Source organism: Mesoplodon bidens (genome assembly GCF_964165515.1).
Source record: "Mesoplodon bidens genome assembly, chromosome: 7".
NCBI classification, from domain to species: domain Eukaryota; kingdom Metazoa; phylum Chordata; class Mammalia; order Artiodactyla; family Ziphiidae; genus Mesoplodon; species Mesoplodon bidens.
The window spans coordinates 57,540,020-57,567,848 of NC_138164.1; the positions used below are offsets into that span (position 1 = coordinate 57,540,020).

The 27,829-nt window shown below is 52.6% G+C and overlaps 1 protein-coding gene across 1 annotated transcript; it reads left to right on the top strand.

The window, feature by feature from the left end:
* The first annotated feature begins 1,317 nt into the window (after positions 1-1,317).
* TRIM3 (tripartite motif containing 3) lies at positions 1,318-26,483 on the top strand. The gene is made up of 12 exons (XM_081239692.1): positions 1,318-1,471; positions 9,977-10,142; positions 15,634-15,865; positions 16,085-16,236; positions 16,468-16,648; positions 16,930-17,662; positions 17,768-17,871; positions 23,788-23,955; positions 24,147-24,315; positions 24,570-24,640; positions 25,647-25,787; positions 25,910-26,483. The coding sequence occupies exons 2-12, from the start codon at positions 10,012-10,014 to the stop codon at positions 26,060-26,062; spliced, it is 2,235 nt and encodes a 744-aa protein (XP_081095818.1). The 5' UTR covers positions 1,318-1,471; positions 9,977-10,011; the 3' UTR covers positions 26,063-26,483.
* Positions 26,484-27,829: the final 1,346 nt, after the last annotated feature.

A 27,829-nucleotide genomic window follows, 5' to 3' on the forward strand; every position in this document is an offset into this window, starting at 1 on the left:
AGCGTGAACCCTGTCTGAGGCTCATTCACAAGCACCAGAGCACCTGTGCTGGGTGCCAGAACTGAGGCAGATGAGATGTCAAGGCACTTCCCAGGGTCCCTGCTGCATCCTGGTGTTGAGCCCAAATCTGAACCTTGTGTGATGCAAGAAAGCTCCCCAATAGCACTTTGATTTACTCAGGGACCAGGTACCATCACGCTATGCTCCTTGACCGAGGAATGCTCCAGAATTTTTCAGCATTCTCCCCTACCTCTGGAAGGGTGCAGTTATCTGACTGGGGCTTCATTATAGAGTGGGGTGGCCCCTCACTTTATGGGCCACTGGGGCTTTTTCAACATGAAAGGTACTGAGGCTCCAAGTGACGAGGCAGGACCTATAAGCAGAGCTCAAACCCTGGTTCCAGCACTTTCTGCCTGAGTGATCAGGGTTAATGTCTGGGGAGCCAAGGGCCCTCAGTTATTTCCGTTGCAAAACACGGCTAATAAAAGAAACTACCTATTAAGATTATGAGTACTAAAGAAGATAATATATGTAAAGTGATTCGTTATGTGTCTGGCACATAATAAGCACTCAGTCCTTGTTAACTATTATACTTTTTATTATTTTCCACCGGGGCTGCTTTTCCACAAGGCGATGATTCTGAGAATTGCTCTGGTCTTTGGAGGGTGGAAGGGAGTCGCTGGATGGTCTGAACCATAATTTCCTCGCGAGGGGGCTCCTGAGGGAGAGCCAGGCACCCTGAGCCAAGTTAAGTCCCCCATCTTTCTACCCCGTCAGCCCCTTCTCCCAGAGCTCTGCGTACTGCCCTTCTACCCTGGGGCTCGTCCGCCGCCCAGAGATCCGTGCCGAGGCACAGGCGATCCCTGTCTCCCCCTGCTCAGCAGAGACCACAGTAGCATAGTCCGTAGGAGCCCCCCAGGAAAGCCTGGAAGGGCACCTCCAGGAGACAGCCCTTACCGGCTCCCAGAGTCCGAACACCCTGCCGTCCAGCTGCCTTTTCGTGACGGAGCGTCCGCCCAGTCCCTGAGACCCACTGCGCTGCCCTTTCCTGGAGCCGTCGGGAGCCAGAGGCAGCTGGCGGGGATCGAGGATCCGGGATCCGGGATCCTGCTCAAGGGTTCCCCAGCCCGACAGGGGAGGCAGCTCCTGCAGGAGCTTCGGGAGAGTTGGAGGAGCGGTGCGGGTGGGGTTGGGGCGGGCGGGGCCTCCGTGGCGGCGGGCGGGGCGTGGGTGGGTCTTCGGTCTCCGAGCCGCCCCCTCCCCCGGCTGGTCCGCAGCCCCGCCCCGGCCCCTCCCTCCGGCCTGTGCGGCGGGTCCGGCGGCGGCGCCGGCGCGGGGACAGGCGGAGGCGCGGGACGTGGGGCGGCGCCGCGGGCAGAGCCGGGCGGACGGGCGCTGGCAGCAGCAGCGCCGCGGGCCCCTCGGAGTGGCCGCAGTCCGGGTCTTGGCCCTCCCATCCTGCCTCGCCGCGGTGAGTGCGACGGGCGGCCCCCAGGGGTGCGTTTGTATCCCTGTCTGCCCAGGTCCCGGTCCGGGTGCGAGCGGCGGTGTGTCTGTCCGAGTGTCTGTGGGTGAGGGCATAGATGCTTTTCAAAAGCTGTGCCTGTCTCTGTCCACGTGAGGCGTGTCCCTGTCCGTGAGAGCAGTGGGGGGATTCTTCGGGCTGTGGCTGCTCACGTGAGGTCCATGTTTGAGGGGGGAGGCGCGGGTGGATGGGTGATGCTTCCTTGGAGGAGCGCGGGGTTTGGGAGCTTGTGTATGTTGGCGGAGGGTGTCGAACGCTGCGGCCGAGGATGGTGGGGGGTGGGGGAGCGGGTGGGGCTGCTGAGTGGGACTCTGGAATCTTGTGGCCCAGCTTGTCCGAGGGTTCCTTTCTCCCTGGTGCGGACACTTCCACCCTTTGCTACCCCCTCCCTCCTCAGGCACCTAGAGGCCCACCGGCGGGAATAGAGGACACCCTTTCCTCCTCTAGCACTGGCCTCTGGACAGGAAGCCGCATCCGGAGGCTGTTTCTTGTAGGAAAGGACCCTTCTGTTTCCCCTGCAGCCTGGGCCCCGCCTGGAGGACCCCAGGCTCCTCCCTGGTTCTGGCCTCCTCCCTTCTGGACTTGGCTTCAGATCATGGGCTGCAAACCTGCAGGGACAGATGGTTGCAGGTTGGAGGGGCAGGCTGCACCCCAGGAAGGTCATTCCACTAAAGGCCAGCCCTGGGCTTGTTCCTGGTGTGGGGGTCTCCGATGTGGAAAGCAAAAACCCAGGACTGGCCCCTGTAGGAAGATGAGATCTGGTAGGTTGGAGCAGGTGCAGAGGTCTTTTTCACAGGTCTCTCCCTGCCTGTCTGTCCAGCTCATCAGTGCCCATTCATCCCCTAAGCAGGGTTCTGATTTGCTGCAGAATTGGAACCAGAGCTGCAGGCCTGACAGGTGCCCTGCTTCTCTTGGCTTGCATGCCTCCAGTGACAGAGCACTTACTACTTCTGTTATGGGAAAGCTTCTTTATGTTAAGTGGAGGTCTTTTTCCATGGAACTTAATTCACTTGTCTTGTTATTGCCTTTGATTTTGCCTCTCTGTCTGGTGAGAGGATACTGCAGTGATTTAAACATGGCCCTCTTATCACCAACATATACTGAGCACCCTCTGTGTGCCAGGTGCTGCCTCAGCCACTTAGGGGACAATGGCATTCTTGCTGAGAGAAGAGCTTGAGCAAAGGCCCATAGTTGATATAGTACATTTTTCTGTGTTCAGAAAAATGGAGCAAAACCATTTTGCTAGGCTAGGGTAGGGGGTGCCCAGAGGGAGTGTCATGGGTGCCCTAAACTCAGCAAACATTTATTTTGGAAGGGAGGTGGGGACAACTACAACCACTCCCTAACACACCTAGCCTTCCTGTGGAAACCAGCAATCATACTCAAGGTAGTACAAGACTGGATTTAATCATGGGCACATATTACAGTCTGTAGGGACCTTTGGCTGGACAGAAAACCTTGGGAATCTCAGATTTGGGGAAGAAAAAGATACCCTCCCCCAATTTGCAAGTAAGGGGATGGAGTAGGAACTTGTCCAGAGTCTTACCTTGCATTGGTGAAATTAGTGAGAGTCAGGACTAGCTCCTGGATCTCCTGACTTTTAACCTAGACACATTTTAGGAGCAGAAGCAAGGATAATAGTCATACCTTATATCTGAAAGTTGAAAGAAGAGGAGGAATTGAAAAGACTCCCAGGATTCTGGCTGATGTGGCTAGGTGGATGGTGGTGGCTTTTATTGAGATGAGAGATGCAGCAAGATGAGTAGGTTAGGGGAAAGTGAATTCAGTTTTAGACTAGTCTGTAGCATCATCCCTGTACAGATGTCCAGGGTACAGCTGGATATACAGGTGTGGTTTCAAGAAGTTTTCTGCACAGGAGATAAGGCTTTGGGAGTCATTAGCAAGTGGATGGTAACTGAAACCATGGGAGACGGTGAGATTTTCCAGACAGAGCATGAAAGTGAGGGGAGAAGAGGCCCTAGAACAAAGCCCTGAGGAGCTAGACATATAAGGAATGGACAGTGAAGGAGCAGCCAGAGAGGCAAGTGGAGAACTCGCATCGAGTGGGTTGTGTTAGCATCAAGTACAGCCTCTGCCCTTTTGAGTTTTGCTCTCTTGCCCAACTGGTCCATGTTTCTTAATTTTTCATGCTTCTGTTCCATTACTCACTGTTTTCCCAGTCTACCTATCAAACTCCTATTTGTCCCCCAAGAGCCAGCTCATATATCCCTTCCTCTGCAAGTCTTCTTTATTCTCCACCACCTTCAGAGTTGGGTACTTCCTCCTCTTTGCTGCCATAGCAGTTTGAATAGGTCAATATCATGACCCTTATCACATGGTAGTTGTGTATTTCCATGTCTGTTTCCCACACTAGTCTGAGAACTTGTGAAGGACAGGGAGTGTGTCTGTTTCAGCACTGTGTCTCCAGTAACCACTTTAAGGGCCTTGTCCAGAGTGCCCAGGAAGTTTGATTGTTTGATAGGTTGATCAGCTCATTGAATGGTTCATTCACCTACTTACTCAGTCTGGCAGTAGGGAGTGGGAGAGTTGGTACTGCAAATTTCATCATTTTCCTTCCCTGCCAATCTTGTTACAAGGATTCCTTGGCTTTGAGGACTTCACCTCCTCCAAGGCTTCATCTGTTTCAAAGAAAAACCCAAAGACTGTAGCCTGCAGTCATTTGCCATTTTGCTGAAGCCTCAAATGATCAAATACACTTGGAGCCTAGTGACCAGGAGTGAGTCATTTTCAGAAGCAAGTGAGCCTACCTGGCCTCTTGCGTCCACTTTTTAACAATGCCTCGGTCACCTACCTTCACTCACAGCTGTGTCAATCATGTATACTGGGACTCTCATGAGGTTGTACGAGGAAGTCATGGAGGAAATTAGATGCTGTTTGAGAATTTGGAGAAACTGAAAAGCCTTGAAACACATCCTTTGCAGATGTCAAAGATCAGGTGGAATCAGCACTGGCTGTCCTCATTTGCTCACAATCAACTTCCTCTTCAGCCCCCTGGATCTGGCTTCCTTTCCTCCAGCCCTTAGAAACCACACTCCCCGAGGTTAATACCAGCTTCTTTTGGGCTTTAGATCATGGGAACTGTTTGCAGCATTTCACAATGAAGATTGTTCTCTTACTCATGAAGCTCTCTTCTCCCTTGGCTTTTATATCTCTTTCCTGATTCTCCTGCCTCTCTGGCCACACCTTTTCAATTTCTTTTCAGGCTTTGCATTCTGGGCCTGTCCCTTAAATGTTGAGGTTCGTTGGGGCACAGTCACAGGCTCTCCTTTCTCATCTTATGCCCTCTCTGGGTGATGTCATCCACTTCCATGCCTTCAGGTACCATCTCTACACCAACTCCCGAATCCATATCTCCAGGCCAGACCTCTTTCCTAGGCTCCAGCTTATCTTTCCAACTGCCAGCTGGACCTCTCAAATGTCCCACAGGCACCTCAGATTCCTCTTACTAAACACTGAGCTGTCACCCTCCCATCCAAACTGCTTGTCTTTCAGAGTTTTCAAGCCAGAAAACTAGGAATCATCTCTAATTCTTTCTTCTCCCTCTACTCTTCATATCTAACCAACTGGTCACCAAGTTCTATTGATTCCTCCCTATAAAATCCACTTTTGTCAACCTCCCCTTAGCTACTCCCCTAATCAAGGCCACCATCTTCTCTCCTCTACGATATCATGGCAGTCTCTTAACTTTCTACTCATGATACCCCTCAACAGTTTTCCACAGTGCAGTTAAAAATTTACTCTTTTTGCTCTCTCACTCTATACTTAAACCCTCTTCACCTCCCCACCCTGCTCCTTTGCTCTTTGGTTAAAGCCTTAATCCCCTAGCAGGGAAGGGTAAAGTCTCAACTCCTCACTAAGGCCAGCAAAGATTTGTATGATCTAGCTCCTGCCTACCACTGCATCTCATTTCTTAGTCCTCCCCTGTCACAGTGTTTGATTCAGTCTCCTGATGCAGAAGGCACCATTCTCTCTTTAACTCTTACCCATCCTGGAGCTCTTGAATGGCCCTTGCCTCAGGAGAACTCTCTGGACCTCCAGCCTCTGGTACATCCTTCCCTCGCCCCAGATCTAGGTTAGGTGACTCTTAGCAATCAATCTGTGCTTCCCTGTCATAGCCCTCACCATATTGCGCTACATTAATTGATTTATTAGACTGTGGAATCCATGAAGGTTGAGCTGCGAGTATTTATCTTTGTATCCCCAGGCCTAGCAGAGGTGCTGAATGAATGCTGAAAAGGAAATGAAGTGCCTTTAGAACCTCAGTTAAAAGATGGGAAGGATAAGGGATGCAGAGATGGCAGTAGGCAGCCCGAGGAAGGAGGGTGAAATCTCAGCTCTGAGTTCAAGATTTTCCAAGTACCTGCTGTGATAAAGTCTATTTAAACCATGGCCTATAGGACCTCGGGGGCAAATCTCTAAGGAGCAGCGAGATGGGAGAGGTGGGAGTAAAAGCCCAGGAGAGGAAGGGAATCTTGGTGATTTAGGCAGGGGTGTGACCTCAGCGGCTGCATGCCCAGCACGTCTGGGTGGGGAACTGAAGCAGGAAGGGGAAGGGAGGGAGGAGCTGTCCGTGCTTGGATGTTGCCCAATCACCGCCCCTGTGTGACAGGCTGGGAGAGCCCCTTGGGCTTGGTGAGAGGCGGAGCCTGACTTCCAGCTGCCCCAGAAGGGCCCAGTAGACCACTCCTACTCTTCCTCTCAGCCCTCCCCTTCGCCAAACAGAAGCTTCAGCTGGGCTCTGGCCTCCTGCTCCCTCTGCCAACCCTCGATCTGTCCTCCTCCTGCTATGTTGTTCTCTTTGTATTGAGTCTCCAGATTCAGAACCCTGCACATCTGGGGAAAGAACCTCAGAATCCCAGTGTCCACATTCAGGGATGCCCTTCCTACCCTATCCATGCCCACCCTCACATAAACATAAGGCACATGCAGCTGAGCCCCTCTCCTGCCCCTCCGCAAACCTGGAGAGAGCTGTGGACTCTGGACTGGCCCCACTGCATTCATTCATTCATGCATTGTTTTTAGAGAGGGCCATGGTGCATCGAGTTGGGCACAGATAGTGCTGACCGGCGCCCAGTCACTGCCTGTTTTGAAGTAGTCTGACTATCTTTCTGCTTCCCTTCATGGCCAGACTTCTCTCCTGAACTGTCTACAACTGCTGTGTTAATTGCTTCATCTCCATTCATCTTTCCATCACTCTGACCTGACTTCTGCCCCTCCCATTCCACCACAGCCAAATCTGGTGGACACTCTCCAGTCTTCATCTTACTTCACCGCTCCTTCTTTCTTGAATCCCCCCTCCTCCCCTGACTTCCTTGATCCCACACACTCTTGGTCTTCCTCCCATCTCTCTGAGTTCTCCTTCACTCTTCACTCTCTATCCCTAGATGGTCCCATCCGTTATCATTGCCTTGTGTCATTAATATGCCAATGCTTCCAAGTCAAAAACCAGCCCAGACCTCTCCCTGGAGCTCCTATATTCTATTTCTTACTTGACATCTCTACCTGGGTATCATACAGGCACCTCTCAGACATCTCATGGTTAAAATGGAATGGCCCAAATCAGCTCCTTAGCCTTCACTGTCTCTAGGCACAGCCCATCATCCTCAGGGGAGAAACCTGGGAGTCCTTATTGTCATTCCTTTCCACTCCCACATCCAGTCCATCGTGGTGTCCTTTTGACTCACCCTCATGGTTATTTCTCAAATCAATCCACTTTTTTGCCTAGAGCTCTGCTAATACCCAACATCAGCCTACCTGAAGAACTGGGGTAGCCTTCCAAGCTGTCTCCCTGCTTTCACCCTGGCTCCTCTCCCATCCTCATAGCTGCCAGTGTAGCTTTTAAATTTATTTTTATTTTTTGTAAATTACATCATTTCCCTCCCAGTTTGGGATAGAACCCAGATTCTTAACATCAAGGTCCTTTGTGATCTCATTCCAGCCTACCTTCCCAAACTCACCTGTGGCCTTTTATTCCCTTTGCTCTGACCACATGAACCCTTTCGGCTTCTCAGTGAGTTTCTGCCTAAGGACTTTCCTTCATGCTGTTCCTTCAGCCTAGAATGATTTCCCTCCCTCACTCTCTGATGCCCACACCCTCATCCCTACTATTTTCCTTCTAGCCCTCAAAGCTCTACTTAAAAGTTACCTGCTTGGGGCCTCCCTGGTGGCGCAGTGGTTGAGAGTCCGCCTGCCGATGCAGGGGATACGGGTTCGTGCCCCGGTCTGGGAGGATCCCATATGCCGCGGAGCGGCTGGGCCCGTGAGCCATGGCCGCTGGGCCTGCGCATCCGGAGCCTGTGCTCCGCAACGGGAGAGGCCACAACAGTGAGAGGCCCGCATACCGCAAAAAAAAAAAAAAAAAAAAAAAAAAAAAAAAAAAAGTTACCTGCTTGGAAAGGCCTTCCCCAATCACCCAATCAAAAAAGCATTCTTTCTCATAGCATCCTTTTCTTCTGTATAGCACTCCCCTCTCCCAATTTGTAATTATATATTTATTCATTTATTTACTTTTCACTGCCTCCCCACCACAAGGACAGTGACCATATCTGTTCTGTTTATCACTCTATCCCCAGCGCCTGTACAAAGTAGGCACTTAATAAATATTTGTTGAATTACTGAATTAATTCAATAAATATAGACCAATCCTTATGTCAGGCTCTGTGCTAAGTGCTAGGAATAAAAAAGAAATAAAATATAATGCCTCGGGCTTCCCTGGTGGCGCAGTGGTTGAGAGTCCGCCTGCTGATGCAGGAGACATGGGTTCGTGCCCCGGTCCGGGAAGATCCCACAGGCCGCGGAGCGCCTAGGCCCGTGAGCCATGGCCGCTGAGCCTGCGCGTCCAGAGCCTGTGCTCCGCAATGGGAGAGGCCACAACAGTGAGAGGCCCACGTACCGCAAAAAAAAAATAATAATAATAATGCCTCTCCTCAGGAACTCTGCATACTATGGAAAAAGCAGAGAAGTAACAAGAAAATTACAGTATAGTGTATAAGGGCCAGGATGGAGGAAAGACAAGGTGCAGAATGACATAAAGGTGGAGCACCTCACCCAGACTTCAGGAAATCTGGGAAGGCCTTCTGGAGGAAGTGACATTTACGTGCAGACCTGAAAGATAAGCAAGAGTTAGCCAGACGAAGTTGGAGTGAGAAGAGGATCTCAGGCAGAGGGAACAGAATGTGTGACTGCCCAGAAGCCAAAGAGAACAAGGAGGGCTTCCCTGGTGGCGCAGTGGTTGAGAATCTGCCTGCCAATGCAGGGGACATGGGTTTCAGCCCTGGTCTGGGAAGATCCCACATGCCGCGGAGCAACTAGCCCCGTGAGCCACAAATACTGAGCCTGCGCGTCTGGAGCCTGTGCTCCGCAACGAGAGGCTGCAATAGTGACAGGCCTGCGCACCGCGATGAGGAGTGGCCCCCACTTGCCGCAACTAGAGAAAGCCCTCACACAGAAATGAAGAGCCAACACAGCCATGAATAAATAAATAAATAAATAAATAATTAAAAAAAAAAAAAAAAAAGAGAACAAGGAGTTTTCCAGGAACTGAAAAGAAAGAAACCAGTGTGACTACTCATAGAATCATGAGGCGAGGTGGTAGAGGGAGGTGTGGGCCAAAGCTAAGCTTTGTTGGCCAATTTAAGGAGTTTGGACTTTGTCCTCTGGACAATGGAGAACCATTGAAAGAATTTAAACAGGGAGTTAGTTAGAAGATGGAATGTGTGTTTAGAAGCCTGTGAGGGAGAGGGATGAGAAGGCATAGGCGAGGAGAAGGACACCAGTTAGGAGGCTGCTGCTGTGTCACTGGAGAGAATTGGTGGCACCTGAATTGGGGGTGGTATCTGTGCAGTTGGAGAAAAGGGGATAAGGTATTTGGGAGGCAGAATCCACGAGACCTGGATACTGATTGGATGTGGAAAAGAATGTGATCCCGGGCAGTTGTGCTGGAAGGTGGGTCAGAGCATAGATAGAAGGGCTGCAGGTGGTCAGAGGAGAGACACTCCATCAGGAAAGTCTCCGGGGGAGGGTTTGGGGGAGACAGAGGAGATGAAGGGTGGGTGTATCAGTGAAGGGTATCCCTGTACCACACACTTGACATACACTATCACAAATTCTCAAAACAACCATTTGAGGTAGGGATTATTATTTCCATAACTGCAAATTAGGAAACTGAGGCTCCGAGAGGGTATATGAATTGTGCAAGGTCACACAGCTGGTAAGAGGCTGAGCTGGGTTTGAAATCAATCTAACCTGACGCCTGTGCTTTTACCCAGAGCAGCAGGCTCGGAGGGTACTCAGTCTGTGTTCTTCCCCCTGCTTGGTTCCTGGCAGAGGAGAGACGGGGCTAGTGCTCTCTGCAGGGGTTTTGAGTGATGGGGATCAGGTGGGGAGAGGGATTGCTGGCTTCCCTGGTGCTGACCATCTTTCCATACACAGGCTGGTGTGAGTGGCAGGTGCCATCCGTGGGCACCATGGCGAAGAGGGAGGACAGCCCTGGCCCAGAGGTCCAGCCAATGGACAAGCAGTTCCTGGTGTGCAGCATCTGCCTGGATCGGTACCGGTGCCCCAAGGTTCTGCCCTGTCTGCACACCTTCTGTGAGAGGTGAGGGTGTGTGTACCGGGGAGGGATGAGGACCTTGCAGGCCCCCTGGAGAAGGGAGTGGCATGTGTCAACCTGTAAGAGGTGAGGGAGATGTGTGCACACATGGAGGGGAGCAGATGAACCCCAGCCTACAGGAGGTAAGGGTTCGGTGCAGGAACCTGTGAGAGGACCAGAGCTTCCTAACACTGGGCTGTGGCCCCTGCCCAGAACAGGACCTTCTCTGCCCCTGCCCAAACCCCAAGGCAGCCTTCGACACCACCAGAGAAATCAGGCAGAGCTGAGACTCTCAACCAGCTCTGGCACCAGAACTTTCTGACCAGTGGGAGGATGTTCAAAGCGAGGTCTGTCCTCCCTGCCTGTCCTCACTGTTGTCCTGAGGCACTGAATAAAAGGCAACCCCTCCCAGCCTCTGGGCTTCTATCTATTATTCATTCACTTAACAAATATTTATTTATCGAGCAACTACTATGTGCCAGACCTGTCCCAGGCACTGGGCAAGCAGTGATAAGCAAAAACAGACATGATCCTTGTTCTTAAGGAGCTTACAGTATAGTGAAGGAGAAAGATAGTAATCAAATCATCATACAGTCAGACTACAGATAAATGTAGTCCGTGCCACCTCAGTCAGACACCCTCCCAACGACGCCCTGCATCTTGCCATCACCCAGAATAATACCTCTTCTTCTGTGGTTACAAACTCTAGTATCCCACTCTTGGCTTCCATTACCCCACCACACCAGCTTTGACTGGATGTAGATGTCCAATGCCCTTGACTGCTCTGTCTTCTCCCAGCCTCCATCTCCTTCCTGGTCTCCCTTTCTTTCCTACCCATCCTGAACCCCACGGTGGACCATAGGCCTCTACAATTCCCACACACCTTTGTCCTTTTCTAAACCCATGTGGCAGAAGCCCGATCCTGGATCTGAGCCATAATTGGATATCTCCATACCTTCTCCTATACCCAGATCACTGAGCACTCTTGGAGAGAATCAGTGCCTGAGAAATTATAACAATAGCTACCGTGTATTGATTGCTTACTATTTGCCAGGGACTGGCTAAGTGATTTACATGTATTGATTTACTCGATCCTCACCACAGATACTTTATTATCCCCATTTTAGAGAGGAGGAAACTAGGGTTCAGAGTCATTAAGTAATTAAAAGATATTTCCGAGGCTCCGCAGCAAGTAAATAGTTGAGGTCTGAATCCAGGTTTAACTGCAGAGCCTTCTCTCTTAATACTACTCGTTCATTTATCCCTTGGTCCCTGCTCTCAAAGACTTATGCTCTAGTGGGAGGTGACAGACAGTAGGCAAGCAAATAATCAGACAGGAGAGTCACAGCTTGGGCTAAGTGTTTTCCAGGAAATAAACAGGGAGTAATGAGGGCAGTTGGGCCAGGGGCTAGTCTACATAGAGTCATCAGGGGAGGCTTCCCCGAGGAGGTGACATTTGACCTGCGACCTGAGGATGAGAAGGAAACAGACATGTACAGATTGTTCCAGGCAACAGGATTATCTTCACGCTGGTCCATGCAAAGGCCTTAAGAAAGGGAGTAAGTGGGGCATGTTCAGAGACCGGGGGAGAAGCCAGCGTGACTGAGTGAGGAGGAAAGTGGGATGAAGTGAGGTCCGAAAGAGTCAGAACAGTTCACGGGGGAGCTGGCAGTTTTAAGAAAGTTTTGGATTTTGTTCTATATGCAGTGGGAAACCACCGGAGGATTTTTTTTTTTTTTAGCAGGGAAATAATGTGACATAAATTAGACTTTTGTTTTTTGGCCGCGCCGCATGGCTTATGGGATTTTAGCTCCCCATCCAGGGATCGAACCTGAGCCCTCGGCAGTGAGAGCACGGAGTCCTAACAACTGGACTGCCAGGGAATTCCATACATTAGATTTTTTTAAAGCTCATTCTGGTTGCCCTTTGGAGAGTGGATTCTAGAGAAGCAAGAGTGGAAACAGGAAGCCAGTTAGGAAGCAGTCGTAAGCCAGGTGTGTGCAACACGTAGGATGGAGATCTTGATGAGTTCAAAGGTATTCAGGGTAAACCCCAGATTCAGCACAGCTGGGGAGAGAGTTACAGGGGAACTGAGTGGAACGGTTGAAATGCAGATTTCATAGTTGATGCCGTGATGGGTGATGAGACATAGGTAGTGCCAGGGAGCACGGGAGTGGACAGCTGAGGTGAACTGGAGGAAAAGATCACGGGGGGAGGGGCTGAGAGGAAGCTTAGGAACTAAGAAATCTTGACCGTGGGTGGGTCACCCTGTGGATGCCAGAGCCACCGAGAATGATGGCAGGAGTGTGTGTGATGGGGTGGGAGGGAGGGTAACAGAGGAGAGTGAGCCAGAAGAAAGACTTCGGCCAGTGGGGAAGCAGCCGTTGAGTCAGCGAAGACAGCATCGAGGAAGGGTGTTGCAGACAGAAGGCCTGAGCTTCCGAGGAGCTGAAGTAGAAGAGTTTAGAAATGTGCCAGTTGGGGGCAGGGAGGACTCAACCCCACCTTCTGGGCCTGAGGAATGTGGAGTATGAGACAAAAGCCACTCTCAACTCGAGAAGACTGAAGGGGGAACCAGGTCACAAATAAGTTAATAGTTGTGAAGCACTTAGCATTGTGCCTGGCACGTAGTGTTTGTTAAATAAAGAAAAATTAATGAATTCAGATCAAGAATGTAGAGAACGTGAAGAGAAGAGACTGAGGATATGGGAAACTTTGCAACATGTAAATCTTCCCTCCGCAAATCTGTGGTCTCCAAACACAGCTGCCGTCAGTGTGTTTCTAGTAAGATTCCTCTCCTCTCCATTCAGTGACTAATCCCAGCCTCCCTGTCCTCCTGGATTCCCACCACCACCCCACTCCTTCGCTTTCAGCAGCTGACCTTGCCGGAGGCAAGTTGGGCATCCTCTCTCTAATTTTGCCCCCTGTGCTCAAGTGCATCCACCTCATTTTCCCCTCCCTCCATCCAGGGGATGGGGTCCACTCCTCCTCTTCAAGCCAGCCTAAGCCACTCTCCCATCCCCAGACCTCGTCCCATGTCTTCTAGTCTCTTCCCTCCCTCCTCCTCTACTGGCTCCTCAACTTATAAACATGCTCAAGCCTCCCGTTACAAACAGATAAGAACACTCCTTTGTCCCTCTGTCCCTCCCAGCTGCCATCTAACCCATCAACCTACTTTTTACTCAAACTTCCAACCTCCCATTCACTCTGCAACTGGCAAGAGTCAAGCCTTCCTTCCTCTACCCGCTCCCCCACCACTCACTGTTTTCCTTACAGACAAAAGTACTCTTACAGTTGCCAAATTCCATGGGCATTTTCCAGTCCTTACCTTCCCTGACTCCTCAGCTGCTTTTGACACTGATGACCCCTCACTCCCTGTTTCTGAGATTGCACTACTCACTTTGCTGCCCTGACACTCTCCTCCTACCTCTCTGCCCGTTCCTCTTTGCTCTCCTCTTTCAGTATTTGCTGGGTGCTCTGTCCTGCTTTGGGCGCTGTAATCCCCTTCTTGGTGATCATATCCTCTCCCATGGCTACAGAAGCCATCTAAGTGTTGACGGCCTCCCTGTCTTTATCTCTAACCTGTCTTCTCCCCAGCTGTCTACTGATCCCCTCTGCCTGGATGTCCCACCGTTACAGTAAACTCAACCAGGGCAAGGCTGAACTTCCCTGTAAACCAGTCCTCTTTCTGTGTTTCTCATCGTGGTGAATGTCACTCAGTCATCTAAGCTAGGAATCTGGGAGTCAACTGAGACTCATCTCTCACTCCCCATATCTAATCAGACAGCACGACCCACTGGCTGCACTTTTTAAATACTTCTCAAATTTGTTCCACCTCAGTCTGCATTGCTGTTGCCTACATCCAGGTCGTCCTCACCTCTTTTTTTTTTGCGGTACGCGTGCCTCTCACTGTTGTGGCCTCTCCCGCTGCGGAGCACAGGCTCCGGACGCGCAGGCTCAGCGGCCATGGCTCACGGGCCCAGCCGCTCCGCGGCATGTGGGATCCTCCCAGACCGGGGCACGAACCCGCGTCCCCTGCATCGGCAGGCGGACTCTCAACCACTGTGCCACCAGGGAAGCCCCTTCCTCACCTCTTGCCTAGACTATTACAAGAGTCCCTCGGTTAAGCACACGCTTTGCCTTGGATCTGGCTCTTGTGCTTACCAGCTTTGTGACTTTGGACTTACCCTTTCTGAGTCCATTAACAAACACCAAGTTCAAAGCCCAGCCTGGCACATTGTGCTTGATAAGTGGTAGCTGGATGCTGAGGAGGAGGATGCTGCTCCCCCTTGTCTGCTGTCTCATCATGTTCACATTCACCCTCCACACACAGGCAGTGAAGAGGAACTTGATAAAATGTAAACCTGGCTGTACCATGCTCCTGCAGCTCCCTCGTGCTGGTGAGATAACCTCTAAGCTCCTCGACGTGGCCCAGGAGCCCTCCATGAGCTGGCGCATGCCTCTCTCTCCACACTTCCCTTACCATTCCTTGCCTTGGACGTCCTCTCCAGCCACCTTGAACTGCTTATAATTCCCTACTCATACTATGCTGTTTCTGGCCACCTTCTGTATCTGGAACACCCTTCCTCCTCTCCCTGCACCTTTCTTGGTCAGACTGACAATTATTTGTCCATGAAGATTTTGCTTATGTCACCTCCTCTTCAGCCTTTTCTGGCTACCCTCTCTACTGCCAGAGGCCCCTTCTGTGCATTTCCTTATCACTGCATCTTCTCTGTTCCTTGTATTAATGATAGGTAATACTAATAGCTATAATTAGTATTATAATAGTATTGTAATACTACAATATATCATACTTGCTGTGAGTCAGGCATGTCAGCACTTTACATTTAATTCTCCACACCTTGTGAAGCCTGTACTGTCTCCATCTTACAAAGGAGGGATCCTTGGCTCATAAAAGTTAAGTAACTTGTCAGGGGTCATACAGTATAATAGTTGACTCACCTGGGAATTGAACCCAGGCAGCCTAGCTCCAGGACCCATGCCTTTAATCATCACACTGTTTACTTCTACAAACTCTAATTTTGTTACTTTGTTTCTCTACAAACGAGAAGTATTTTAGAGGTAGGCACTGTGCTTTATCTTTATCCCCAGAGCTTGGCATAAATTTGGCAAGAGGAGGCAGTCAGTAAATGTTTAATGAGTTAATGGTGCGGGGGTAGGTAGTCACACATTTTCTGTGAGAAGGGTTTGTAAACACCTGTGAAAGGTGAACTTGTGTCTGTGCACACTGTGAGGAATGCGGCTATGTCTGATCTTCTGAGAGACGTCAGGGATGTGTTGTCACTCAGTTGTGAGAGGTGAGGCCTTTTACCCCTGCTGTTAGGACAAGATGCGTGTGCCAGCCAGAGAGGTTTCAAAACGAATGTAACAGCACACCTGTGAGGAGAAGGACTGGCACCCGTGGCAGGTGAGAGGAGGGGTGCACTGACACCGCCCTGCCCCTTCATCCCTTTGACTCCCCCCCCCCCCCCGCCAGATGCCTCCAGAACTACATCCCTGCGCAGAGCCTGACACTGTCCTGCCCAGTGTGTCGGCAGACGTCCATCCTCCCTGAGCAGGGCGTCTCTGCACTGCAGAACAACTTCTTCATCAGCAGCCTCATGGAAGCCATGCAACAGGCACCTGATGGGGCCCACGACCCCGAGGACCCCCACCCCCTCAGCGCAGTGGCTGGCCGCCCCCTCTCCTGCCCCAACCATGAAGGCAAGGTGGGCCCAAGCAGGCCCAGTGAGGCCAGGACTTGGGGTGGAGGGGGAGGAGAGGTCGGGGGAGGGGCCGAGTGGCTGTGGGTGAGAGGGTGTTCTAAGTGGTCCAGGTAGGGGGGGTACACCTGGAAGGTGAGAGGCAAGGAAGGCAGGTGGGGGAGGGCAGGGGACAGAGAAGTGTGGTGTCTAGTCATTGCCTGACGGGAGTCCTTACGCCGCCAGACGATGGAGTTTTACTGTGAGGCCTGTGAGACGGCCATGTGCGGCGAGTGCCGCGCCGGCGAGCATCGGGAGCACGGCACCGTGCTGCTGCGCGACGTGGTGGAGCAGCACAAGGCGGCCCTGCAGCGCCAGCTCGAGGCGGTGCGCGGCCGGTAGGCGCCCGGCGGGAGCCCGGGCTGGTGGGGCCGTCTGGGATGGTGTTTCAGCAGGGGCAGAGGAGGGACCTTCAGGAGGGTGGAGATAAAATTCTTAGGGAGGGTAGTGGGGGGGTGGTCTCAGGGAGCGGAAATCCTGGAGGGCAGCAGTAGGGTCTCCAGGGAGAAGGGACGGCTTGGTGAGGGCATCCTCAAGCAGCCCTGGTATGAGCTGTTTCCCCTCCCCAGACTACCACAGCTGTCCGCTGCCATCGCCTTAGTGGGGGGCATCAGCCAGCAGCTGCAGGAGCGCAAGGCAGAGGCCCTGGCCCAGATCGGCGCAGCCTTCGAGGACCTGGAGCAAGCGCTGCAGCAGCGCAAGCAGGCCCTGGTCAGCGACCTGGAGGCCATTTGTGGAGCCAAGCAGAAGGTGTGTCTGTTCACCCTTTCCCACCACCGTCCATCATGAGATGGCCTGTTGCCTCCATGCGTCCCCCGCTCCCCACACGCGCGCACCCCTTCCCCTAGTCTATACTTGCCCCTTTCTGGCGTGGCCAGTAGGTACTGCGGGCATCTGTGTCCCTCGTCCACACTCACCCTCTTGTATTCCCTTCATGCCATAGTACAGGTTCATCAGGGATCACAGAGACAACCCCCTCCCCTTCCCCTCCACGAGCCTGCTTACCCAACCCTCCCCTAACCCCTCCTCAGGTGTTGCAGACCCAGTTAGACACACTGCGCCAGGGGCAGGAACACATCGGCAGTAGCTGCAGCTTCGCTGAGCAGGCACTGCGCCTGGGCTCGGCCCCGGAGGTGTTGCTTGTGCGCAAGCACATGCGAGAGCGGCTGGCGGCGTTGGCAGCACAGGCCTTCCCGGAGCGGCCCCACGAGAACGCGCAGCTGGAACTGGTCCTCGAGGTCGACGGGCTGCGGCGATCGGTGCTCAATCTGGGTGCGCTGCTCACTACGAGCGCCACTGCACACGAGACGGTGGCCACTGGCGAGGGCCTACGCCAGGCGCTGGTGGGCCAGCCCGCCTCTCTCACTGTCACTACCAAAGACAAGGATGGGCGGCTGGTGCGCACAGGCAGCGCCGAGCTGCGCGCGGAGATCACGGGCCCCGACGGCACACGCCTGCCGGTGCCCGTGGTGGACCACAAGAACGGCACGTACGAGCTGGTGTACACGGCGCGCTCCGAAGGCGAGCTGTTCCTCTCGGTGCTGCTCTATGGACAGCCGGTGCGCGGCAGCCCCTTCCGCGTGCGGGCCCTGCGTCCCGGGGACCTGCCACCTTCCCCGGACGACGTCAAACGCCGTGTCAAGTCCCCTGGCGGCCCGGGCAGCCACGTGCGCCAGAAGGCGGTGCGTAGGCCCAGCTCCATGTACAGCACCGGCGGCAAACGGAAGGACAACCCCATTGAGGACGAGCTCGTCTTCCGAGTTGGTACAGAGAGCCGAGGGCGGAGCCAGAGGGGGGATGGGGCGGGGCCAGAGACTCAAAATGACCTCAGTGTGAATTTTTTGCTTCCATCCCATTTCTTCCCCACAGGCAGTCGTGGAAGGGAGAAGGGTGAATTCACCAATTTACAGGGTGTGTCCGCAGCCAGCAGCGGCCGCATAGTGGTAGCAGACAGCAACAACCAATGTATCCAGGTAAGCGCTCCCCTAACACCAAAATAGAAGCTCTCAAGCTACAGCCTACTAAAACAACAACAAAACAAACAAAAAAGAAACAAAAACCCAACAAAGTATACAGGTCGCCTCCTGAAGGATGAAACCCTACAGATAGTACCTTTACTTAAAGAGCAATGAATCACAGCACCACCCCTCCCCCACTCACTCACCATCCGTTCCACAAGGGCCACAGCAGTAACCAGCACCTTCACAGTTAGGCACCGGGGTTTACTGTGCTGGCAGCCCCTACCTCCCAGGCTGTGGCTCAGGCCAGACCAGCTCCTGGACCCCAAAGATCTGGCTCATTGTTCCCTCCCCTCTGCCTCCACCTGAGTCTCCACCTGGCTGGCTTACTTTCTGCCTACCACAGTGGTCAGGATGCAGTCTCTGCAGCTCCCCCACTATCTTCCAACATGCCTGCATGGATCCAGAATGCGTGCCGTCTGTGCCCGTCTCTGCAAACGTCCAGTTGACTAGACAGTCAAACGGGGATAGCTTGTGAAAAGGGGCGCCTTCCAGTGGCTAGACTATAGGGCATCCTCATAGGTGGTCCTGCCTCTGGCCCTCCCAGTGCGTCACACACCTGAGTAAAGCATCTGCCACTTGAATGGACGTAGCCTCTGCTGCACTCTGAGCTCCATAAAGCCAGAAAATGCGGTTTTCTCTTTTCCTTGTAGTGAGCCTACGAACGGGCAGAGCCTAGTGACGGGCACCAGTATGGTAGGCGCAGCAGAGCAGTTCAAAGCTCAGGCTCTGAAACCAGACACCTGGGCTTCAATCCTAGCTCTGCCACTTACTGACAAGTCATGTGACCTCCCTGAGCTTAGGTTAACTCATGTGTAAAATTAGGAAAAGAATACCTCAGAGGGTTGCTGGGAGCATTGAATGACATCATGTACTGTGCCTGACACCAAGTGAACCTTCTAACTGTTAGCTGTTGTTGAAAATACCATTGTTCAGGTGGGGACAAAAGCCAGGAGGTGGGAAGGTGCTGCTATAGGGTGTTATTCAGGGAACTGAAAGGGTCCCAGAGCAGCTGGAGGGAGATTACTATTAGCAGTGCAGTAGCTGAGGTCACGCTGTAAATGGTTTTGGAGAGGAAGCTGTGGAATTTTGATTTTATTCTGTACAGGATTGTTTCTAACTACTGTAAGCTTTCGGTTCTTGGAAACGTTTTGTCAGGTAGTAAAACTTTTCCCTGAAGATCCTTACTTCCCATCTGTACATTTAAACTTCTTCCTGACCCTCTGCCTGAGTACCCCTGTCACAGATGCAGCTCTGCCAAAGGCCTGTCACCTCAGTGTCAGCTCCTCCTGGCCCTTGCTTTCCACCTAGCTGACTGAAGGAGCCAGGAACTCTTCCATGACTATACTCCCAAGCCTCTCTAGCCCGCCTTTATTCCCACCTTGTTCCTAAGAGCAGAGGAGAGGAGAGGCTCAGGACCGCGCAGGGAGGCGTTTGGGTCCAGGCTGGATGGTGAGGAGTGGAGGGGTTTGGATGGGTGGGGGTGGTGCTGAGGCCCTGCTCCATCACACCCTCCACCCTCCAGCTCCATTCCTCCTTCTTATGCCAAGGATGCTTTTTGGCACAAAAGTTGAGGTTTGGGAAACTTCCCCTGGGGTGCGCACACACACAGGTACTCCTGTCCCCGGAAAGATGTGCCACTTTGTCTCCCTGACACACACAGGTACTCCTGTCCCTGGAAAGATGTGCCACTTTGTCTCCCTGACGAGGGCCTGTGTTTGTCTGTTGTTGCAGGGTGGGGACTTAAGAAGGAGGGCCTAGTGCAGCCCCTCCCCCCTCCAAACACTTCCTTCTACTACAGCAATCCTCCTTGCCCCTGCCGCCACCCACGCAGCAGCCTCATAGCTGCTAGGAGCCTGGCTCTCGATTCCAAAGCTGAGGTTCCCTCACTCTGGGGTCCTCAGGTCTGCTATGGGCCAGGCTCCCAGATGCACTGTGACTCCCCCCTCGGTTCATGAGGATTGGGGCTCTCGTGAACTTCTCCTCCTTTGGACCCGGCTATGGTGGCAGCTGAGGTAAATCCTCTCCTTGAGCTGAATCAGCATCAGCTGACAGAAGAGAAGAAACATTTTGTGATTCTGAATGAAGAATTTGATTTGGATATATTACATCCTTGTGTAATGGTCTGAGTCCAGAAATTTTATCAGCTCTTCTGTGAAAACATCCTCATTTCCTTCAGGCAGAATGCTAATCACACTCTCCTCCAAGCTCTCTCAGCCTTTTGCCATATAGCACTTTTCATTCTCTACCAGAATCACTGGTTTGTTCGTTTTATTTTGTTTTGGTCTCTCCCCCAAGTAGACTCAAATCCTGAAGTTGCTTACTGCTACCATGGCAAAAGAGAGAGATGTTAAGGATCAAATTAGGGCACTGGCAGATTCTAGAGATAAGGAAGCAAATACGGCAGGTTTTGATGAGCCATCAGATATCCAGGGAGAGGGAGGGATCAAGAATTGCAGGGCTGGGCTTCCCTGGTGGCGCAGTGGTTGAGAGTCCGCCTGCCAATGCAGGGGACACGGGTTCGTGCCCCGGTCCGGGAAGATCCCACATGCCACGGAGTGGCTGGGCCCGTGAGCCATGGCCGCTGAGCCTGCACATCCGGAGCCTGTGCTCCGCAACGGGAGAGGCCACAACAGTGAGAGGCCTGCATACCGCAAAAAAAAAAAAAAAAAAAAAAAAAAAAAGAACTGCAGGGCTTGGTGAGGGCTTGGTGACCTGAGTAGGCGCTGTTGCCATTTGGGAGTGGGCCTGGGAATAAGTTGATGAATTCACTGTTGCGTGCGGTGAGTTTGAGATAGCTGTGCGGCATCCAAGGGGAGGTGTCTGATTCAAGTCTGGGAGTGAGCTGACGGATTTATTCATTTGTTGAATGTCTGCTGTGTGCCAGTTGCTATTCCAGTGCTGCAAATGCAGCAGCGAACAAAACAGACACAGTCCCTGCCCCACCTGGGGCTTACCTCCTTAGATGGGGGACAAGGATATTTAGCAGTTATTTAGTGACAGGAGTGACAGTTGTTATGAAAAGAGCTAAAAAGCATATATCACGGAGACTTAACTTTATGTGTGTATATTGATTTAGGAGATGGAGTTAATCATTAAAACCTTCTCTGGGGCTTCCCTGGTGGCGCAGTGGTTGAGAGTCCGCCTGCCGATGCAGGGGACACAGGTTCGTGCCCTGGTCCGGGAAGATCCCACATGCTGCGGAGCGGCTGGGCCCGTGAGCCATGGCCACTGAGCCTGCGCGTCTGGAGCCTGTGCTCCACAACGGGAGAGGCCACAGCAGTGAGAGGCCCGCGTACTGCAAAAAAAAAAAAAAAAAGTTCTCTGAAGAAGTGACCTGGAAATTCTGAGAACTGGAGGATGAGTAAGAGTTGGCCAGGTATAATGGGTGGGATAGGTTAGGATAGGTTGGGAAGAGGAAGACCCCCTAAAGCCTCAGTGTTGAGCTAGAAACTAAGCTGCTTGGAGTGGAGGAGGCAGACACATTGCCTCACTACCCAGCTGGTGGTACCTTTTCCTCCCTCTCACAACACCTCTTCAGCCCGTGGTGCCTACCTTCTTGTGCTGGCAAGTGCTGTCCAACCACAGGGGACCAGGGCAAAAGCCAGGGGCAGTTCTTATCAGCCAGGGAAGCGCATGATGGGAGGTCCACATCAGGAGGAAGTGATGTCCATTGGTGAGACCAGTTCAAACAACCCTGCGGGCCTAAGAAATAGGGATGATGGCAGGGGCAGGGGGCTCAGTCCACGCGGGAGGGAGAACATCTGGATCAAAGAACAAGGCCAAGGCCCATAACTTGAGTTCTCCAAGGCTGCTCCTGGCTCTGATTTATCTTGTGTCCCTAGAGTTATAACAAAGCAATGTGTGAGCCTTATGCAGTGAGTGATGTTGTGGCTGTGAAGAAGAAGCAAGAAGGCTTAGCTATAGAGGAGCATTAAAATCGTAGGTGCTTTTAGGATGGTGAGACCTGAGCATGTTGCTAAGGTGGAAGAAGTACAAGCGGGTGAGAGATTGAAAGGTTTCCTCTGTCCAGATTACCTTATCAGCCTCATAGCCTGGACGGGCTAATCCTTGTCCATTCCCCCACCCTCACCTACCCCTTTCTTGTCTGCTGCTGAGTCCTGTGGAGTCTTCCTCCTGTATGTCTCTTGATCCATCTACTTCCCTCCGGCAAGTGCCCTGGTCCAAACCATCATCAGTTCTCACCTGGACCACTGCAGCACCTCTGACTGGCCGGCCAGCTTCCAGTCTCGACTCCTCCCTGCGGCCAGAGTGCTCTTTCTGAAAAATGTCCCATGTGCTTTTTCCAGCACCACCAAGCAGTTCTCCAGTTTTCAGTGGACACTGACCAGGGATCCTATAAATTCAACTCAATTCCGACATGATCTATCTGGAGATGGCATCACATCCCACAGGTTGAAGGCTCAGTCCCATTAGACTGCCCCTACTTCAGATGCTAATCGAAAGTTCTGTTTGTCACCTGTAGTCTGACCAACTAGCTATAAATTGGAAGTTCCCACAACCCACTCCTTGTGTTCAATTAGCTAGAGCAGCTCACAGAACTCAGACAAACATTTAATTACGTTTATCAGTTTACTATAACAGATATTATAAAAGATACAGATGAACAGCCAGGTAAGAGATACATAGGGTGAGGTCTGGAAGAGTCCTTAGTATAAGGAGCTTTGGTTCCTGTGGAACTGGAGTACACACCCTCCTGGCACCAACCCGGAAGCTCATCATAACTTGTTGTTCAAGAATTTTTATAAAGTTTAATCTGTGCTCCCCACCCCTTCTCCTTCCCAGAGGTTGGTGGGTAGAGATGAAAGTTCCGACCCTTTAATCAGATGGTCTTTCTGGTGACCAGCCCCATCCTGAAGCTATCTAGGGACCCCGCCCTAAGTCACCTCATTAGCATAAACTCAAAAGGGACTCCTTATGAATGACAAAAGACACTTACTGATCAGGAAATTTTAAGGGTTTGAGGAGCTCTGTGCCAGGCACTGGGGACAAAGGCCAAATATATTTCTTTTTTTTTCCCCAAATTTATTTATTTGTTTATTTTTGGCTGCCTTGGGTTCGTTGCTGTGCGTGGGCTTTCTCTAGTTGTGGCGAGCGGGGGCTACTCTTTGTTGCATTGCACGGGCCTCTTATTGTGGTGGCTTCTCTTGTGGAGCACGGGCTCTAGGCGTGCGGGCTTCAGTAGTTGTGACACATGGGCTTAGTTGCTCCGCGGCAGGTAGGATCTTATCGGACCAGGGCTCGAACCCGTGTCCCCTGTGTTGGCGGGCAGATTCTCAACCACTGTGCCACCAGGGAAGTCCCTCAAATATATTTCTTACTATACTACAAAGTCAAATCTCATCTTGTCACTTTCCTGCCCAGAAATTTTCAGTGAATTCTCATCATACCCAGAATAAAACCTTACTCCTGTTCTTTACGGGAGTGCCCACTGCACTCCATCCACACTAGGCAAGTAGTGCCCATACTGAATTCAAGCAGTGCCCCTATTGGACTCTGTGCCTTCTACATACTGCTGACTCTGCTTAAACACGTTTCTTCCTCCTTCTTTACTCGCCAACTTTGGTTCAGCTCTTGGTATCCTTATTAGGCTGTTAGCTCAGATTGCCCCTGTTCTTGGACCACCTCTCTCCCCTTTCACATTCTCACAGTCCCATTCACACCTCTGTGGCATGTCCCCTAAGGTCTGTCTGGCAATGTCTGATTCTACCCACGGCAGGGTGTCCGGAAGTGCTTGTTGAGTGCTGAATGAATGGGGGTGGGTCTCCTCCCTCAGGGTCCTGCTCCCTTCCCTCTGTGCCCACGGTCTCTCCCCTCCTGCCCCCTCCCTCCCTTCCTCCTCTGCTCCAGGTTTTCTCCAATGAAGGCCAGTTCAAATTCCGCTTTGGGGTCCGAGGACGCTCGCCTGGGCAGCTGCAGCGTCCCACAGGTGTGGCCGTGGACACCAATGGAGACATTATCGTGGCAGACTATGACAACCGTTGGGTCAGCATCTTCTCCCCTGAGGGCAAGTTCAAGGTGAGAGGCCTGCTGTCACTCTACTCTGCACCCTTGGTGGCCAGCTGAGATGACCATTCTAGTGCCTCCTGGTGGTCAGGGCCTGGACTGCTCGATCCATCCTCAGCCTAACGTTCTGCTTTGGTGCCAGGCTGGGACTACTCTCCCCACCAGGCAGGATAAAGCCCCTAACGGATATCCCCTTCCTCCAGACCAAGATTGGAGCTGGCCGCCTCATGGGCCCCAAGGGAGTGGCTGTTGACCGGAATGGGCATATCATTGTGGTCGACAACAAGTCCTGCTGCGTCTTTACGTTCCAGCCCAATGGCAAGCTGGTTGGCCGTTTTGGGGGCCGTGGGGCCACTGACCGCCACTTTGCAGGTATTGGGAAAGAATTTAGAGACCTAGTCTCCGATACCCCAGTCCCAGAGAACTCCCCTGGATGTCCCAGCTCTACAGACCCCCTCCTCCTATATTTTGGCCCTCGGGGACCCCATCCCTTCACTATACCCTAGCACCATCATCCCAGAGACCCCACCCTTCTCCTCACACCGCAGCTTTGTCATCCCAGATGTTCTCCCCCATCCCACTCAGTATCCTGGTTTACTGCCAGAGAGCCCGCTTTGTATTTTCAGGGCCCCATTTTGTGGCTGTGAACAACAAGAATGAGATTGTAGTGACGGATTTCCATAACCATTCAGTGAAGGTCAGTGTCCTCCCTCCCTCCATGACCACTGTTCCAACATCCTTTCCTCTTGCACAAGACTCCTCTCTCCCTCACCTCCCTTTTTTCCCCCTTGAGATCATTCATTTGAACAATTAACATTTATGGCGTGGCTGCGTTGTCCCAGGCACTATGCTAGAAGCTGGGAATACAGTGATGAATAAAGCAAATACATTCCCTGTCTTATTGGTTATGGTCTAGTGGGGAAGAGAAGAAGGTGCCAGGATATTACAGTGTGATGTGATACATTCTGTGGTAGGAGAGTGCAGGGAAACTGAGTGAGGGTGTAGCAGGAGCATTTGATTCAGGTCAGACTAAGCACAAGTGGGAATTCACCAGAAGGTAGGGGGACAGGAGAAGCCAAGGAGGTGGGAACTCATACCATGTCGTCAAGAAACTACAAGTAGTTCAGATGAGGTTTGAAGAGGGGAGTGGTGCCAGGTGAGAATGAGGCTTGCTCATCCCCTTAAGGGGCTTGCTCTCTTCCTAAGAGCTATGGGGAGTCACTGAATGATTGCAGGCAGGAGGGTGATGCAAGCCTGCGTGTCTTAGAAAGATCGCTGTGGCTGGGGTGAGACTAGAGGCAGGAGGATCAGTCTTTTACTATAATCTAGCTGAGGACCACTGCAGGGGCAATATATGCATAGGGTACAGATTTGCGATACAGTCAGCGGGTTGTGGTAATTCATTGGCCATCAAACAGAGGAGAAGGTGGAGTCGAGAATGACTCATGGCTACCTGGGTGTTGCCAGTCACTGGGAAGGAGAAAGAAGAACTACTTTCCCAGGGAAGATAAGCTGCCCAAGGGACATCAGCTGGAGATGTCCAGTAGGCAGTGGCATGCATGGCCGTGAAGCCTGGGAAGAAGAATTGGTTTATAGCTACAGATCTGGGGGTCCTCAGCCCTGGGGCTTCACCCCATCCTCCTCCAAGGCGCCGCCTTCTGCCTGAGGCCGGGTCCCCAGTCCCCAGCCCTTTCCCCTGCCAGGTGTACAGTGCCGACGGAGAGTTCCTCTTCAAGTTTGGCTCCCACGGCGAGGGCAATGGGCAGTTCAATGCCCCCACGGGAGTAGCTGTGGACTCCAATGGAAACATCATCGTGGCTGACTGGGGCAATAGCCGCATCCAGGTGAGGAAGGCCCAGGGATGGCACCAGGGTGAGGTCTCCCGCTGGGCCCCAGGCACCCCCTCCCCAAATGCCACTCATCTGCCTGATCTCACGGCTCCTTCCAATCTCCACTCGTCCCTCAGGTATTCGACAGCTCTGGCTCCTTCCTGTCCTATATCAACACATCTGCAGAGCCACTGTATGGCCCGCAGGGCCTGGCACTGACCTCGGATGGCCACGTGGTGGTGGCCGACGCGGGCAACCACTGCTTTAAGGCCTATCGCTACCTCCAGTAGCTGCACAGGGCCTGCCTGGCTCTTGGAGGGACGGACATAGGGGTGATTGGACAAGAGGGTCTGGCCAGGAGGTGGGCCAGACCTGGCAGCACTGAATGTGGGCTGCGGGCGTGGGTGCGCCCAGTGCCCTCCCTCTCCCCCCTCCCAACCCCACGGTTGCACTTTATTTATTCGGTTCTTGCTTTGGTGACTGGGTGGGCCTGGACCATGGTCCCAAGGATGTGTGCAGAGCTTCACCCTCCCCTCCCCTCCTTACACACCACCCCATCCCCTCAGTCTGCTCCCCACCCCCTCAGCCTGGGGCCAGAACAGCCTCTTACTCCAGGGCAGAAGTCCCTCTGGTTGTCTCCCTACCAGCCCATACACACTGACAGAGACAGCAATACCCACCCCTCATATTAAATAAATGTGTTCACCACGATGGTTTTGTTGCTTTCTTGTGGGCTGGGGCTGGGAGGGGAGGGGAGGGTGCAACTACCTCTTGATGAAAAGGTGGGCAAGCAGCTGGGTAGGGGACACAGATTCCCAAATGTGCCCTGATGTTTTGAATCTTCAGGAGAGGAGAGCAGAGAGGGGGAGCGCCTGGGGCTCAGCCACCTCTAAATGCCTGTCCCCAGACCCATGTCTCCTGCAGAAATAGTAAGTCCTTTGGCTATCTGCTCTGGGGCTGAGAAATGACCCTGGCCTAGAACACAGCCAGCAGCTGTAGGGAGAACAGTTGGAAGGATGACAGCAATCCTTGAAACGCAGGCCTGGGTTAGGGACCTGGGGCGAACCCAGGTGGAAGCTGGCTGTGGGAGACTCCGTGGCCAACTCAGTCCTGAAGGCTTGGAGCTCTGCTTCATCCTCCTGCTCTTCATGCCAAGACTGCTGCCCTTTCCCCACAGTGGAACAAGTGTCCTAGCATCCCCTCCGGAGCTCTGTTCTGCCAGGGTTTGGCTGCCAGTTCCAGAGATAATTACCACTAGCTCTCAGCGATTTGGGAGGTAGGGACTGTGATTCTCCCTCTCTACAAAAGGCTGAAGCTGCTCTTCATTGCTGAGTAAGAGCAGAGCCCAGGCTTGAATCTGTAGGTGTCATACTCGTAAGTGATAGCACCTTACTCATTCTTACGCCCCTTGCACCTACCATGCTGACTGGCAGAGAAGGCACTCAACAATATTTGGGGAGTGATGGATCTGGGAAGGTTGGTTATGAGGTCATGGGGAAGCTCGAGACTTTGTGCTGGTGTAGTATGATTCCCAGGGCTAGGGTGGGAGGGCCTGTCCATGGGCCTGTGGAAGACCACAGGGGCTTTGCAGAGATCAAAGGGACACCGTGTGGACCACGTGGTGTGCTCACCTTCCTGGTACTTTTTGGCCCCACTGGTTGGGACCTGGTAAGCAGGTGGAGGGACAGATGAACTCCCTGAAGGCTCTAGGGCGTGTTACAGGACCTGGCCCCAATTAGGAGTAGGATTGCCTGAGCCCATGCCCTGGCCAGCAGAGGTGGTGTGCTCAATCATCACTCAGCACCAGCCTAAGCCATGCAGAAGTCATCTCAAGCCAGGGCGGGGGGGTGGCGGTGTGTGGGGGGCAGTCACTCACTTTTTCCTAGATCTGATCACAGTGGGCATTTTATTTCCGATTCAGACCTTGGGCCCAGAAGTAGATGGAAGGGTTGACAGGCAGTGGAAGCTATGCCTTGACTTATTTGGCCTAAGTCTTTTTTTTTTTTTTTTTTTTTGCGGTACGCGGGCCTCTCACTGTTGTGGCCTCTCCCGTTGCA

Excerpts from the sequence above, each read along its gene's own strand:
- TRIM3 (XM_081239692.1), top strand. The coding sequence starts at position 10,012 with ATGGCGAAGAGGGAGGACAGCCCTGGCCCAGAGGTCCAGCCAATGGAC. Across the intron at positions 16,649-16,929 it reads TTTGTGGAGCCAAGCAGAAG|GTGTTGCAGACCCAGTTAGA; the intron begins GTGTGTCTGTTC and ends ACCCCTCCTCAG. Across the intron at positions 24,316-24,569 it reads CACTGACCGCCACTTTGCAG|GGCCCCATTTTGTGGCTGTG; the intron begins GTATTGGGAAAG and ends TTGTATTTTCAG.